The sequence below is a fragment of the Schistocerca nitens genome, chromosome 4, assembly GCF_023898315.1.
Source record: "Schistocerca nitens isolate TAMUIC-IGC-003100 chromosome 4, iqSchNite1.1, whole genome shotgun sequence".
Lineage (NCBI taxonomy): Eukaryota > Metazoa > Arthropoda > Insecta > Orthoptera > Acrididae > Schistocerca > Schistocerca nitens.
In genome coordinates, this window is record NC_064617.1 from 553,113,477 (window position 1) to 553,131,251 (window position 17,775).

At 43.4% G+C, this 17,775-nt stretch overlaps 1 protein-coding gene across 1 annotated transcript in view; it reads right to left on the reverse strand.

The window, feature by feature from the left end:
- LOC126251826 (cholinesterase-like) overlaps positions 1-17,775 on the reverse strand; it is an 85,888-nt gene that overhangs the window by 46,575 nt on the left and 21,538 nt on the right. The window contains exon 4 of the mRNA XM_049952488.1: positions 16,684-16,869. Within this exon, the coding sequence (XP_049808445.1) occupies positions 16,684-16,869 (186 nt within the window). The remainder of the gene's footprint in view (positions 1-16,683; positions 16,870-17,775) is intronic.

The following is a 17,775-nucleotide window of genomic DNA, read 5'->3' on the forward strand; positions in this document are numbered from 1 at the left end:
AATGAGAAATCCTTTTGTTGTGATCAAAAGTCGTTTAAGATTAATTTCTGCCAGTTATTTCAATGTAAACATATCAGCTAGAGCAGAAGTGATTGCAATGAGTGTAGCAGTAGCTACTTTTACTCTCGAATATTGTGTAGTTAGGAAACCGCAGCTTATATTATTCTTTATTACTGCAAAGAAGTTTCCAAATGTTCTCCAAATCAATCTTAAAACATTCTTCAAACTTTTTTTTAAAATGAATTATATGTCTTCAAGGCTGCATTAGCTCTATTCAGAGTCCTTTATCAGGAAACATCATCCTAATAACGGAACCCGTACACAACTAATGCGGCCTTAGAGAAGTTTCATTCATATTCAATCAAAAGTTTTTTGCTCGTTTTCGAGAATTGTTGGAAATTTCTTTACAGTAACAGCACAACCTTTGATTACAATTTGTATGTAATTATATACTCCTCCTAACATTGAAAGGAATAACCAAGTCAGATTTTAATATCGTCTAATAGGGTTGTCATTTGAGCCGCCTGCCTCGTGGAAGACCAGCCTGTTTGCTTCTCATAGAATGAAGATGGTTCAAATGACTCTGAGCGCTATGGGACTTAACATCTGAGGTCATCAGTCCCCTAGAACTTAGAACTACTTAAACCTAACTAACCTAGGGACATCACACACATCCATGCCCGAGGCAGGATTCGAACCTGTGACCGCAGCGGTCTCGCGGTTCCAAACTGAAGCGCCTAGAACCGGTCGGCCACACCGGCCGGCATAGAATGAAGACATCTACCACGTAATACAAATGGGCATCACTGTGGTGCACAGCATCCCTCGTTAGTCTTTCAAGAGAAGCAAGGGGCCGACACACTAAACTCTGGACTGGAATGCGCTGGACAAGCTAGTTTTCCAACTGACAGGGTAATCTCTTTCGGCAACTTGGCAGTGGCAGAAATGGCGGTTGCCTGTGCATTGTGTAAATGAGCGCACGTTTTGGTGGTACATTGGTGTGGTCCAAATATTTCAAAAATACACAGAATGGAAGGGGATGGCGAAAGTGTTTCCTCTTGTCTCGTAGGCTAAAACGAGACTAGTACTCTGACTGCTGATATTATAGAGTGGATTTTTCTCAATGGTTCAAATAGCTCTGAGCATTATGGGACTTAACATCTGACGTCATCAGTCCCCTAGAACTTAGAACTACTTAAAGCTAACTAACCTAAGGACATCACACACATCCATGCCCGAGGCAGGATTCGAACCTGCGACCGCAGCAGTCGCGCGGTTCCAGACTGAAGCGCCTAGAACCGCTCGGCCACCGCAGCCGCCGATTTTTCTCAGTGACATAACACAACAGTAGGGGATTCGAGTGGAAAATTTCCTCTTCTCTGATAGGTCGACAAATAACCATGAGTCTTGGTTGTCTGATGCTGGTTTTCGCTGGCCGTCTTCGGTGGGATGCCACATTCATTCACAAAGCGCTTCTATAATTCATGGTCCTATTCTGGCGAAGTAAGGAAAGGGGTTCCGATCGTGAACCACACTGAATGGGGTTGTGATTATGGTGCTGTGAAGACGGATAATTGTTCCCGCTTCTGTGTTTAAATTTAACTGAGAGTGACATTTTGTGAAATTTAGAAATGTCACGATAACTTAAGACTTTTCTTAAAGCCGTTTATTGTATTGCAATGTATTGAACTGGGGAACTAGAAACGATGGAGAGGCAACGTCCCCACCGTAGTCCTAAGTGGTACACAACCCCACAACAGACTACAGCAGTCTACTCACCACACCGCCGCCCCACACCGAACCCAGGGTTACTGTGCGGTTCGGCCCCCAGTGGACACCCCGGGAACGTCTAACACCATACGAGTGTAACCGCCATGTTTGCGCGGTAGAGTAATTATGGTGTACGCGTACGTGGAGACAGTGTTTGGGAATCAGTCGCCGACATAGTGTAAATGAGGCGGAGTAATGGGAAACAGTCCGCATTTACCAAGGCAGATGGAAAACCGCCTTAAAAACCATCGACAGACTGGCCGGTACACGGGCCCTCGACACTAATTCGCCGGGCGGATTTGTGCCGGGCACCGGGACGCCTTCCCGCCCGGAAAGCAGCGCGTTAGACCGCGCGACTAATCGAGCGGGCTCTTAAAGCCTTAGTTATGATTGTATTTTATGTAATTTCAATTATTTCCCGAATAGCGCGTAGCTTCCTATTGCAGTGAATCTTGTGTTGCTATGTCCTGCTAGTTGCGCGTATTCGTTCCTGCGCATGTTCCTTGTACCATGGGTGAAGCAGTTATTTCTGCCACGTCGTTTGAAGTTGATTTTGCCCTGATCTCTTGAGGTAACACCACTTTTACGTATACTTTATTTCCCAGTACCTTGCGAGCCAATCGTGTGTTTGACGTGTAACAGACAGTTTAATCCATCATGCACATTTTGCTCGTTTTGAACGCAGATTTCTGCTATGTTACTTTTTCCTTCTATGAGTAAATTCTTACGAAGTTAATGAGCAGTAATTTAATTACTTTTGCTATAATTTCGGTAGCTAGTTAGCCTCTGTTAATATTTGACTATGGGTTAACCTGGGCAATCAACCATAATTATATATGGGGCACTTTATTTTCGACAATTGCAGTACATTAATTCATGTTTCCCTTGTGTACCCATACAGTGGATACATTTCATTTAGCTCATCCCACGAGGATAGATATAATCTCATCCATTAACAGGTACGTTTCAGTGTTGATTGGTTTCAATTAATCGATGAAGGAATTGCAGGAGTTACATTTGGGAAGTAAAATTAGAGACTATTATCAAATATAGGAACTGGATAATCGTTTCTAATGTACTGTATGACGCAGAAGACTTTCCAAAAGTCAGATGTTTGTATGCAGTTCTTTGTTAGGGAGCCTTGCTTACAGAATGACAAAGCCAGTTGCGATAAACACAATTTTTGTTCATTACCTGCGTATGTCCATGTTTCCCTGGAAAAATAAGGTCTACAAACAACTACTCTGTGAGTGAGTGACCGGATAACTAATTAAAATAACGAATGATTGCTCACTTTTAGCGCACATGATCAGAAATTCAAAACATAAGGCTCGTGTACACTTCCACGTCATTTCTATGTGATATTACTTCCTTTTGTGTTTTATTGTAACTTACTCTTTCACGTTGATTCTGGCTGACTATTGATGATATATACACAGCAGCAGCTCAAATAAGATCCACCATCTCAAATAGTGAGAAAAGTATATAACTGACTGCCAAAGAGAAGCAGTGTCCGAGCTGAGGCATTTCCATTATTCCCTATGAGCCACGGAAGGGTTTACCCATAGAAGATAGTTGTTGTCGCGTACCGACATATGAGTCGATTACTGTTTGAGTGAGAGATGACCCTTGTATTGCAGAATGAAGCTGCACATACGCGTCGGGAACAGGCTCATCTTACCGATGTCGCCTGATGTACAGACTACTGGACTTTATCGTGAGTATTTATGGGACTCTGCATAATAAACGAACTGATAAAATAACGTTTGTGATCGTACAAGTTCCAGTTCTTATGTGAGAACCTACACTGTCATGTAATTATGGAACAGTAATTGATTTCATGTCGACAGTAGGGGGAGGAATACCACACACAGCGAGGAACGTCGTAAGTCTAGCTGCAAGAATCCAAAAATACGACGGAAAAAAATCACAACGCCCAAAATGATAAAAAAAATTAATCAAGAAAAGCGAAATTTTGGGAATACGTTTGTCTAGGTAATATATTTAAATGATTAACATTGGCAAGATCACAAGTTAATGAAAGCGCGAGACAAGCCGTTGCAAATGTGAAATGCCGGTACATTAATAGCCGGTGTAACCGCCGTTGAATTCAAGCTTGCAATAATCATGTACCGCGTTGTACAGGTTACGGAGGTCAGTTTGTGGTATGGAGTTTCATGTATGTTCCACTTGGTTGGTCTATAGTGGAACTGTTAATGCTGGTTGCAGATGACGCTGGAGTTGTCATCCTATGATGTCCCACGAGTGCTCGATTGTAGACAGATCTGGTGATCGAACAGATCAAGGCAACATGTCGACACTCCATCTTGGGTTACAATAGCAGTATGTGGACGAGCGTTATACTGTTGAAAACGCCTCCTGGAATTCTGTTCATAAATGGTAGCACAACAAGTCGAATCACCATACTGACTTACAAGTTTGGAATTAGCGTGCCTGGAATAACCGCAAGAGAGCTCCTGCCATCATAGAAAACCGCATCCCAGACCGTAGCTCCAGGTGTAGGTCCAGAACGCCTATCAAGCCGACAGGTTGGTTGCAGGCCCACAACCGGCCTCTTTCTAAGCAACACACGTCCATCACGGGCACCGGGGCAGAACCAGCTTTCATCAGAAAACACGACAGACCATACCGCTCTTCAATGAGCTTTAGGCTGACACCACCGAACCGCAAATGGCGGTGGTTTAGCGTCGGTGGAATGCACGCTACAGGGCGTCTGGCTCGGAGCTCTCCTTGAAGTAACCGTAACCAGAGTGCCAGTAGTGCTAGTGTTTGTTTTGAATACAGTCCATAGACATGTAGTGCTATTTTCATTGTTTTCTAGAAGAAGTGTCTAGTAACCGCAGTTTAGTCAACTATCAGCCGCCTTCAGTGAATTAGCAGTCTAGTTAAAAGTTGATTAACTCTCTACAGTAAATTGATTTCTTAGGATGGATAGGATGTGTGACTGCTGTGTACGGACGCAGGAGGAGCTGGCCACTGTTCGCGAACAGTTGAGCGTGTTGATGGCCGCGGTCAGCCGTCTTCAGGCTGCTGCCTCGGAGTGTAGCGGCAGTGGGGAGTCGGGTGCGTTGCATGGTACACCCCAGGTATTACATGCTTCACCCACTGTCCCTGCTGTCGAGACATCTTCGCGGGTACCGGGCGCAGTTGGGCCACCCTCTCCCTAAGGGGAGTGGCGGGTTCAGCGGCGTTCGCGGCGCACGAGGCGGAGGGTCAATGTGGAGGCTGGCCGTGTGGCATCGCCGCTCTGCCTTTGAGTGGACATGTGGCCGCTCCTTCAGCAAGGTTCGAGCAGGCACACGGGGGGAGGGGTATATTAGTGATTGGGAGCTCCAACGTTAGGTGGGTGATGGAGCCCCTTAGGGAAATAGCGGAAAGGTCGGGGAAGAAGGTCAGTGTTCACTCTGTCTGCTTGCCGGGTGGTCTCATCCGAGATGTGGAGGAGGCCCTGCCGGCGGCGATAGAGAGCACTGGGTGCACCCGACTGCAAATTGTTGCTCATGTCGGCACCAATGACTCCTGCGCTCTGGGTTCAGAGGTCATCCTCAGTTCATACAGGCGGTTGGCGGAGTTGGTGAAGGCGGAAAGCCTAGTTCGCGGGGTGGAATCTGAGCTAACTATTTGTAGTATCGTTCCCAGAACCGATCGCGGTCCTCTGGTTTGGAGACGAGTGGAAGGCTTAAACCAGAGGCTCAGACGATTCTGCGGAGATCTGGGGTGCAAATTTCTCGACCTCCGCTATCGGGTGGAGAAATGTAGGGTCCCCCTGAATAGGTCAGGCGTGCACTACACGCAGGAAGCGTCTACAAGGGTAGCGGAGTACGTGTAGAATGCACATGTGGGTTTTTTAGAGAATTCCCTCCCTAGGCCCGACAAGACGCCACCTGAGACGCGGCAAGGTAGGAAAAAGGCAACAGGGAATAACAATATTAATGTCCTAATAGTAAACTGCAGGAGCGTCTATAGAAAGGTCCCAGAACTGTTCTCATTAATAAACGGTCACAATGCCCACATAGTACTAGGGACAGAAAGTTGGTTGAAACCAGATGTAAACAGTAATGAAATTCTAAACTCAGATTGGAATGTATACCGCAGAGACAGGCTGGACAGTGAAGGGGGAAGCGTGTTTATAGCGATAAGAAGTGCAATAGTATCGAAGGATATTGACGGAGATCCTAAATGTGAAATAATTTGAGTGAAGGTGACGGTTAAAGCAGGCTCAGACATGGTTATTGGATGTCTCTATAGTCCCCCTGGCTCAGCAGCTGTTGTGGATGATCACCTGAAGGATAATTTGGAAAATATTTCTTGTAGATTTCCCCACCATGTTATAGTTCTGGGTGGAGATTTTAATTTGCCGGATATAGACTGGGAGACTCAAACGTTCATAACGGGTGGCAGGGACAAATAATCCAGTGAAATTTTTTTAAATGCTTTATCTGAAAACTACCTTGAGCAGTTAAACAGAGAACCGACTCATGGCGATAACATATTAGACCTTCTGGTGACAAAGAGACCCGAACTATTTGAAACAGTTAACGCAGAACAGGGAATCAGCGATCATAAAGCGGTTACTGCATCGATGATTTCAGCCGTAAATAGAAATGTTAAAAAAGGTAGGAAGATTTTTCTGTTTAGCAAAAGTGACAAAAAGCAGATTTCAGAGTATCTGACGGTCAACACAAAAGTTTAGTTTCTAGTACATATAGTGTTGAGGATCAGTGGACAAAGTTCAAAACCTTCGTACAATATGCGTTAGATGAGTATGTGCCAAGCAAGATCGTAAGAGATGGGAAAGAGCCACCGTGGTACAACAACCGAGTTAGAAAACTGCTGCGGAAGCAAAGGGAACTTCACAGCAAACATAAAAATACCCAAAGCGTTGCAGACAAACAAAAATTGCGTGAAGCGAAATGTATTGTGAGGAGGACTATGCGAGAGGCGTTCAATGAATTCGAAAGTAATGTTCTATGTACTGACTTGTCAGAAAATCCTAAGAAATTTTGGTCTTATGTCAAAGGGGTAGGCGGATCAAAACAAAATGTCCAGACAGTCTGTGACCAAAATGGTACTGAAACAGAGGATGATAGACTAAATGCCGAAATACTAAATGTCTTTCTTCAAAGCTGTTTCACAGAGGAAGATTGCACTGTACTTCCTTCTCTAGATTGTCGCACAGATGACAAAATGGTATACATCGAAATAGACGACAGAGGGATACAGAAACAATTAATCAAAACACTTAATCAAAAGAGGAAAGGCCGCTTGACCTGATGGGATACCAGTTCGATTTTAAACAGAGTACGCGAAGGAACTTGCCCACTCCCCCCCCCCCTCCCCCCCTTCTTGCAGCGGTCACTACAAGAGCGTAGCGTTCCAAAGGATTGGAAAAGGGCCTAACGTCGATCAGTTGTAGAATTTTGGAACACGTATTATGTTCGAGTATAATGACTTTTCTGGAAACTAGAAATCTACTCTGTAGGAATCAGCATGGGTTTCGAAAAATACGGTCGTGTGAAACCCAGCTCTCGCTATTCGTCCACGAGACTCAGAGGGTCATAGACACGGGTTCCCAGGTAGATGCCGTGTTTCATGACTTCCGCAAGGCGTTCGATATAGTTCCCCACAGTCGTTTAATGAACAAAGTAAGAGCATATGGACTATCAGACCAATTGTGTGATTGGATTGAAGAGCTCCTAGATAACAGAACGCAGCATGTCATTGTCAATGGAGAGAAGTCTTCCGAAGTAAGAGTGATTTCAGGTGTGCCGCAGGGGAGTGCCGTAGGACCGTTGCTATTCACAATGTACATAAATGACCTTGATGACATCGGGAATTCACTGAGGCTTTTTGCGGATGATTCTGTGGTATATCGAGAGGTTGTAACAATGGAAAATTGTACTGAAATGCAGGAGGATCTGCAGCGAATTGACGCATGGTGCAGGGAATGGCAATTGAATCTCAATGTAGACAAGTTTAATGTGCTGCGAATACATAGAAAGAAAGATCCCTTATCATTTAGCTACAATATAGCAGGTCAGCAATTGGAAGCAGTTAATTTCATAAATTATCTGGGAGTACGCATTAACAGTGATTTAAAATGGAATGATCATATAAGGTTGATCGTCGGTAAAGCAGATGCCAGACTGATATTCATTGGAAGAATCCCAAGGAAATGCAATCCGAAAAAAAGGAAGTAGGTTATAGTACGCTTGTTCGCCCACTGCCTGAATACTGTTCAGCAGTGTGGGATCCGTACCAGATAGGGTTGATAGAAGAGATAGAGAAGATCCAACGGAGAGCAGCGCGCTTCGTTACAGGATCATTTAGTAATCACGAAAGCGTTACGAAGATGATAGATAAACTCTAGTGGAAGACTCTGCAGGAGAGACGCTCAGTAGCTCGGTACGGGCTTTTGTTGAAGTTTCGAGAACATACCTTCACCGAGGAGTCAAGCGGTATATTGCTCCCTCCTACGTATATCTTGCGAAGAGACCATGAGGATAAAATCAGAGAGATTAGAGCCCACACAGAGGCATACCGACAATCCTTCTTTCCACGAACAACACGAGACTGGAATAGAAGGAAGAACCGATAGAGGTACTCAAGGTACCCTCCGCCACACACCGTCAGGTGGCTTGCGGAGTATGGATGTAGATGTAGACGTAATGTAACAGTTCGCTGTGTCACTGTGGTGCCAACTGCTGCTCAACCCGCTGCTGCAGATGCTGCACGGTGCGCCAGTGCCATATCCCCAACACGACGATCTTCCCTCTTCGTAGCGCCACGTGGCCGTCCGGAGCACGGCCTTCTTGCGACCGTACACTCCCGTGACCACCGCTGGCAGCAATCATTTACAGTAGCTGCATTTCTGACATTTCTTTCTGCAATATCGCAGAAGGAACATCTAGTTTCTCGTAGCCCCACTACACGACCTTATTCAAACTCATCACGATGTTGATATTGCCGTCTTCGTCACCTTAAAGGCATTCACGACTAACAGCAACTCATCACGTCCAATATCAAAGTTAAGGAACGCACATGACCGTTACACATTGTATTTAAAGTAAACCTGACTTTCATCGCCATCGTGGCGTTACTAGCGCCACTCTTATGCGACTGGCGCGAAATACGACTGGACATCATCTTTCAGATGTATAAATACGCCAACCAACTTTTGTTTATTTTGAACAACTTCTTCTTTGTGTGGCTATTTTTTCCGTTGGTTAACAAGTAAAACAAATCAGCAGTTTCTGTAAAGGGGTGAGAGTAAGGATTTCTGTCCTAATACAGATGGACAAAAGCCATTATAAAACTGCCATATCTGCTTTCGGATCGTATTACACACACTCTCGGAGGTACGCAGAGGATGTATCATTGTACAGTGCACTCACTTAAATGGCTGGTGGCAGATATGCGTAATTAGAATTCCATCAGTATACAGCCATGGTGTTCAAAATGTTAGGAATGTTCACCATGTTAGTATTACAAGGAGGCCCCGTAGTTAAATTATAATTTCTTACTTTATTTGTTATCACAATACTTGTGCTATTACAGATAGCTAAACTGTTAAGAATGTTCAGTCACCAAGAGATCTATTGTCTATAAGGAAGTACGTAGCAACGATAGGAAGACTTACAGAGGATTGGTGAATGATGCAGATTCTGGCTGCTGACTGAACGTAAATGAATCTAACATATTATGGATACATAGAAAATGGAGCTCACTACTGTACAACAACACTATTGGTGACAAATTGCTGGAAACGGTATACATCGTAAAATACCTAGAAGTAACTATCCAGAGCGACCTTAAGTCGAATAACTACACAAAACAAATAGTATAAAAAGCAGATGCCACATAGGAACATTCTTAAGAAAATGTAATTCATACTTGAAAGAAGCGGCTAACAAGGCGCTTGTTAGAACGGTTGTTAAATATTCCAACCCTTGACACGTGGTACTGTAAGAAGCGAGCGGCGCGTTTGTTCACGGGACCATTCGGTTGGCGCGAGAGCGTAACAGAGATAGCTGACAAACACCAGTGGCAGATGCTACAAGAGAGATGTTGTGCATCACCGAGATGTGATTGAAATTTGGAAAGAATACTTTTCAGGAACAGTCGGACAACAAATTACTCTCACCCACACACACATGGCGAAGTGACCACGACGAGGAAATTTGAGACATTAGAGCTAATACACAGCTATGCCAACAATAATTCCTTCCACGGGCCATTCGCGAATGGAACAGGGAAGGAGGTATGAGTTAGTGGTATCAGAAGTATCAACCGCCACACGCCGTCAGATGACTTGCGGAGTATTTATGTAGATCTCCACTCATCATCCAGAACATTATGACCAGTAAATAGCCGGTATGCCCACTAAGGGAATAAGCTTAGTACAGTACCTGATTTTACCCACAAAAGTTTCCTGTAGTTTGGACCCAAAACTGGTAGAGGCATCTAAGTCAAAAGCGTTAGTTGCAGTAGGGGAGCGTACACCTAAGAAGTTTAGTATGCATTCAGTGGTTTTTTACTTAGCCACCAGCAACAGTTCTCCGAGGAGGGGAATGACTCTGTGGAAGTAAGACATGATCCGTCGCTGGGATTGTTCCAGTGGAGGTGAGCCGAGCCGGCAACACGAGTCCTCATTGAATAAACACACGCGAACGCCGCTATTCAGCTGGAATTCCACGGATTGGCCGAACAGCAGCATGTTCAAAGTGAACTCTCGCGATGGTAGGTGAGCCGGCTACTCCACAGCCGTGATGGTGAGTATCTATGTGTCGTCCTATTGGTCGTTTGTTGACTCATGAGTACGAAGTGATCCCATTCTTCACGGGACCAACAGTCAGTTGTACACTGTAGACATCTGATACTATAATTTCCTCTGCTGCAGTCAAATGGTTCAAATGGCTCTGAGCACTATGGGACTCAACTGCTGAGGTCATTAGTCCCCTAGAACTTAGAACTAGTTAAACCTAACTAACCTAAGGACATCACAAACATCCATGCCCGTGGCAGGATTCGAACCGGCGACCGTAGCTGTCTTGCGGTTCCAGACTGCAGCGCCTTTAACCGCACGGCCACTTCGGCCGGCTGCTGCAGTCAGGTCGAAGCTGAAGTTTCTGCGATTTACGTGAAGTAAGTCACTATGGTTTACAGGTTGCAAGAGCACCAGTAGTATTATAGTGGTAGCGGTTTTGGATAGTAATCTAAGAGTTCCCAGTCCCGGGTTCGAAGCCGACCACCAATTAAATTTTGAATAAATATCGTCACCATTAGTGGCCGAAGACTTACGGCGTAAGAAGCCACCTTCATTTTGCCAACGGCCTTGTGAAAGGGGCGGAGGATGAGACACAGGTTCAGTTCACTCTCTTGCCCTTGGGATGGGAAGCTGCTCCTAAAGGCGAAAAAATCATCGTGATCAACGGCATGTGGATGCAGAAAGCAATGGTCACCACTGCATTAACAGCACATAGCGTTTATCCACTGGACACGTGGCCCGTATCTGAAAAAAGTGTCGAGAAGAAAAGAAGGCGAAAAAATCATAGTGATCAGCGACATGTGGATGCAGAATGCAATGGAAACCACTGCATTAACAGCACATAGCATTTATCCAATGGACGCGTGGCCGGTATCTGAAAAAAGTGTCATGATGATCTCCATTGGGCAAAGTTCCGGAATAGTCAACCACTCGCACATCTGGGAGGGGAATCCCAAGGGGGAGGTGACCATGAGAAAAAGACTGAATAACCAACGAAAGAATAACGCTCCTCGAATCGGGGCGTGGAATGTAAGAAGTTAGGATGTGGTAGGGAAGCTAGAAAATCTGGAAACGGAAATGCTAAGGCTCAGTCTAGATATAGTGAAGCTCAGTGAAGTAAAATGGAAAGAAGACAAGGATATCTGGTCAGATGAGTGTAGGGTAATATCAACAGGGCAGAAAAATGGTGTAACAGGTATAGGATTCGTTATGAACAGGAAAGTAGGGCAGAGAGTGTGTTACTGTGAAGAGTTCAGTGATAGATAGCGTTGTTCTTAGCAGAATCGACACCAAACCAACACCGACAAAGATAGTTCAGGTACACATGTCGAGCATGGGTGGTAACATTGAGAGTGCAATGAAAATTACACTGTTAAATGCAGTGAAGAGAGCGGATAGGTGGAAAGAGTACACTGAAGGCCTTTAGGAGAGGGAATATTTATCTGATATGGCGGAAGAAGAAACATGCGTCAATATAAAAGAAATATGGGATACAGTATTAGAATCAGAATTTAAAAAAGCTTTGAAAAACTTAAGATAAAATAAGGCACAAGGGTTAGATAACATTCCATCAGAATTTCTAAAATGTTTGAGAGAAGTGAGAACAAAAAGACTACGTTGATATGTAGAATAAATGGTTCTGGCGATACACCATCTGACTTTTGGAAAAATATCATCCACACAATTCCATGGACTGCAAGAGCTGACAAGCTCGAGAATTATTGCACAATCAGCTTAACAGCTCATGCATCCAAGTTGCTGAGAAGAATAATATACAGAAGAGTGGAAAAGAAAATTGATGATGTGTTAGATGACGATCAGTTTGGCTTTAGGAAAGGTAAATGCACCAGTGAGGCAATTCTGACATTGCAGTTATAATGGAAGCAAGACAGAAGAAAAATCAAGACACGTTCAAAGGATTTATCGACCTGGAAAAAGCGTTCGACAATATAATATGATGCAAGATGTTCGAAATTCTCAGAAAAATAGGAGTAAGCTGCAGGGAGAGAGGGCTAATACACAACACGTACAAAAGCAAAGAGGGAATAATAAGGATGGACGACAAGAACGAAATGCTCGAATTAAAAATGGTGTAAGGCGGGCATGTAGTCTTTCGCCTATACTCTTCAAACTGTACATCTAAGAAGCAATGGTGGAAATAAAAGAAAGGTTCAGGAGTGGAATTGAAATTCAAGGTGAAAGGATATCATTGATGCTATTCTCTGATGACGTTGCTATCCTGAGTGAAAGTGAAGACGAATTACGTGATCTGCTGAATGAAATGAACAAATGAGTGACCTCTCTCTGCGACGACGAGAATGTTGACTGTCATTTGTATAGGCATGCTGAGCTGCGAAAACAATCTCAAAAGATTTAACAGTGTTAAGCACTTCACCAGCGCTAGGCTCAGACTAAGCCAAAGCTTCAGCTGTGACATCCCTGTCAGGGGCAGGGCACACAGTCACATCTCAGATCAATGATTACGGACGTAGCCTACGCTCCGCAAGACTGCTCGTGTTGTTTATGACACTGAATAAACTGCAGTCTAGCTGCAACAAGGTGAGTCTACTGACAGTAGTACCCAGTTAACACAACACAGAATACAGTGAAAGACAAATAAGTTGGACTGCGAGTTTGGCTGCAATTTCTGGACTGCATACCAGAAATGCTACAGGCAAAACATTACAGTTCCAGAGGACGGAAGTTTACTTCTCATCCATCCGAAGACTCATCGAAGACGGGGTTGGTGGTTGGAGCTTGGCCTTGGGCGCTGACAGATACTGCAGGAGGGCGACATACTGTGCTTTGTGCTGCTTCTGTTGCAGTGACAGCTGTTCACGGCGTCGATGCTCTTGAGCCGCATACTTTTGACGCTGTAGTTGGAGCAGTTGCTGTCGGAGTTGCAAAACTAGCCATCAATAACAGTGGCACTGCGTGCGAATGTGTCACCGTAAACACGATAGGGTAAGGCCACAAACCAAGTTCACTGTGGTCTAAACACAGAAGGAATACCAAGAAGAGTAACAGGTAATAGAAGTCCAGAGTCAGGCGATGTACTATTAACGACCAACTCGCAGTTGCTGGCCTAGTCCTGTGCTGCTAGCGGACGGGCACCTGTGACCAATCGTTCGCGCCTATGTGGCGCCTGTCACTTGTTAACTGTAATGCGTCCGAGTTGCTATTAAACACAGAAGATGCAATAAGACTCATCTATTCTGATGAAGAATGGCTGCATTTATCAGGATACATCGACTTGCCTTTGCATGATGCTAACATGGAGGTGCCGCGTATGATTACTACAACACGAATTAAAGGACCGGTCTCTTTCCAAGAAACCACAACTTCTGATATGTATGGAACAACGTTATGAAATCTTTTTGCAAAACACTAACAACAAACGAAAAGGCATACGAAAATTTCGAGCCCAACAACGTAAGAGCACATACTTCCATTACAGCTAAGACAAAAATACGAGAATTGTTCCTTCCACCAGAAAAACTTCGTATTGTGAAAGTTAGCAGACAGTACAAAATGTGTTCATATAGGTTTCGCTCGATAGCTTGTATCATGCCATTAGTTCATTACGCAAGATATGATCACATACAGGGTGATTCAAAAGCGATGTCCCAAAGGACGAATAGGATGAATCAAGATTCCACCGATAAACTTTCAGAGGTAGTAGTACGGACCGCAACAAGATAACTACATGTAGTAAACAGTGGTTCTAAAATGCACACCTTCAGAGCTACGAGCACTTCTTCATCTTAGATACTGTAAAAACAAGTCAGTTCTATTGCAAGCTCTTTCCATATTTTGAGAGGTGGTAATATGGACTAAACAAGAAATAAATGTCCAGTAAATATGGACTCTAAAATGCATATCTTACGAGCTGTAAGTTCGTCTTTAATACTGTGCAACTCAACTACTGAACAAGTGATCATAGCTCTTGAGGTATGCACTTTAGAGATCTTGCTTAATGGACATGTTTTCCTTGTTTTTCTCCACACTACCACCCCTCAGCTCATAGCTTGTAAGATATGCATTTTACATCCCATGTTTACTAGACTTTTATCTTTGTTTTGGTCCCTACTACCATCTTTCAAAGTATGTCGGTGGTTTTCTGTTGCGCCATATTTGTCCTATGGGACTTAACTTTTGAATCACCCTGTATATCTTCATCTATTTTACTGATCAAATAATACACTTTAAAATCTATAACTCTGTACACATTTTAAAGCAGGAATACCGTACATACATCTCTATAGGTAAGTTACAACTGTGCAGTCATAGCTGAAAGAAATAATTTTAGTTAATAGCATTTCAATAACATCCGAACCCAGTAGATATAACACTCATAAGAAATCTCCAACACAACCCCATACGACACAAACGGCAATGAAAACTCCTTATAAAACATAGTGATCGAAATTTCATGCAAATTTAGACAAAGTCTACAACAAATCTATCATTTTGTTTTCAACAATTAATTACCTGGAAGTTGACGGAAAATGTGATCTTACGTCTCTAGATGATGAAACACCTAAGTGTGGTTACCCAAGACATACGAAAAGAAAGAATGGGACAGATTTTATGCGAATAAGTAACTATAACAGAGCTTTGTGCAAGGGTGATACCTCTTCAGTTGAATGTTTACAGGAAGCAAATGTGAAATTGAACGATTGCTTGGAGTGATGAAATGAGTGTAACGGATATTGTGCTCTCTCTTGTCATTTTGAATGTCGTATGGGTGTGCCAATTGACTTCATAAACGAAATGATGTTCAGGTGGAAGCTTGTGTACTGTACTAAAATCGCCTAAGGCGATTCCATCCACAGGTAACCTATTAGCTTTTTCTAGAGTTCGAAAGCTACCTTCCTCATTGATTACTTTCAAGATTGTAAAACAATAACGTGCGAACAGTAACAAGTCTTCCGAACCAACTAGACGAAAAAAATGAAATACCTTTATTGTAAGAGGAAAAGAATAAGATGTTAATCAGCCACTCTGTACTAGGTGCTTTTGCAATATCAAATTGAGGAATCTGTAGCACAGAATATTGGAACATCCAAGTTCAGACTTACTCCTATCACACACATTACGGAAATTGTCGATGGAAAGTTTCTCGATTTCTGTAAACATGTTATGACTGCAGCAGACCTATAGAACGGCACTAAAAAGCTGGAACCCACCCACTGGAAAAAATATGACGCAGAGTGACCGCACCTAGTCTATCATTTCTCCGCCTTTCAGTCTATAAAAAACATTCATTTAAGGGTCGCAGATTTAATCAAGGCTACTGGAGTCTATATCATTGGGGTTAAGAAGTGGTGAAGGCGGGTAAGTTACAGCACAGACAGCGTGAATATTACCAAACCCAATCTTGGAAATGACTGACAGCATTTGTACACTGAAATTTAGTAGAGAAAATAACATTTGTGGCTATAGCCATTCTTAAGAAAAAGTACTTGTTATTATTGACAGTGTTAAACAGACAAAAAGTTTAATCTAAAAATAGTTCAGTTCGTACTCAAAATCATGCTTGTCTTGGTAACTAATTTCACTCGTCTTTCGTCACTCTGGAGTATTTCCTATAAAATTTACTGTATGTTAAATCAAATAATGTTTCGGGCAAGTAGCAGCGCCAATTGTGCTTGCACGGTTGTTAATCTTTAATATTTTACCACTAATATGCCGATGTGTTTGGTTCATAGATTTTAAATATATTTGTCACCACTCTATTACTTAATTAATACGTTTCCCTTTACTACTTCCCCACCTCTTACCTTCCGCCGACGTTTACATTCATATCATTTTAATAATCACTTTAATCAAAACAGCTCGTTTCACTTAAGATTCTCTTTATGTTTCGTCGCGTCAGGCGTTCTTACCCGACCCTCGGGTCTTACCATCTGCCTAACTACTACACTACTTCCCAAAGCTCAACTAGAGAAACCCGCATTATCGAGGCGACAATGTCCAGGGAAGTCCGTTTCCCAAACTGCATGGTTCCCCACCCGGTGTGGTACTTTTACGCTAGGAGAAAGCGACGTCCGAAAATCAAAGCAGATTTACTTGACAAACACCACAGCCTGTTAGTGTCCAGCTGATACAAATGTTGTACAAACCTGCGGTCAGAGGTGCGATGAGATGTAAGGAGACGGACATGCCACCTGCGCTGCGTCCGTCCAGCGTCACACGCTGAGGATCACCACCGAAGCGCGCGATGTTGCTCTGCACCCAGGAGAGCCCCAGCAGCTGGTCTTTGAGTCCCGCGTTGCCAGAGACCACCTCGTCACCAGTGCTCAGGAAGCCTGCAATCCAACTGAGATCTTAACGAGCTATCGCAGCTGGGACACAAGTCGTTGATACACCACAGATGATAAAACAACAACTGAAAGTGTGAATCTCACCTTTCCAAAATTATTCACCGAGTTACTGAAGTAACTGAAGTGGCCCATCACTTACGAACGGCCTGTAGTAAGTCTCTGATACGGCTAAACGTCCCACGTGAATGCATCAACGGTAGTTTTTTTTCACATGCTGTACGTAAAGCGTTCTCAAAGAAAGCGTTTGAGCCGACTGTTGTAGCGTGGAAGGCGACCAGCCACCTCAGATTTGGTTATTCTTAAACCTCATGACTGAGATGCAGACACATTAGATAACGAGTGATATGCCATTTGTACATCATTTACGCCGGTCGTAACATACTTCTCACACAATTATGCGACACGGATCCCCAATAACTATACTTAATGCTTGTACATTCATACCCAGTAACGGAGAATAGCAATCAATGTATCAAGACCTTTTTCGATTCTACTCACGGTGCGAAAATTATCACCGGTGTTAGTATCTTTGGTTGACCAACATTTCATTTTTGTCACCGGTCATTCTGTTGTCTCAGAGATCATTGACATCATAAGTACTGGTGGAGCACCTTAAGAGAGACCAGCCGAAATGCCACCAGAAATATTTCTACAAGAAGCAAATACGGCATACTGATGCTCAGTTTTTGGTAATTTGTATCGGACAATATATCGAATATTCTGACGCACCGGTATGCAAGTACTTTTCTACTTTTAATGCTTCCTGATTTTGATACCAACTTTGCATTTTAATGCAAATAGTTGCTTTTTTCTTTAGAATTTATAGGGTATGACTTCGATGGAATTTGGATCGTAATAAGGCAACAACAGTACTGAAAACCGTTGACCCAC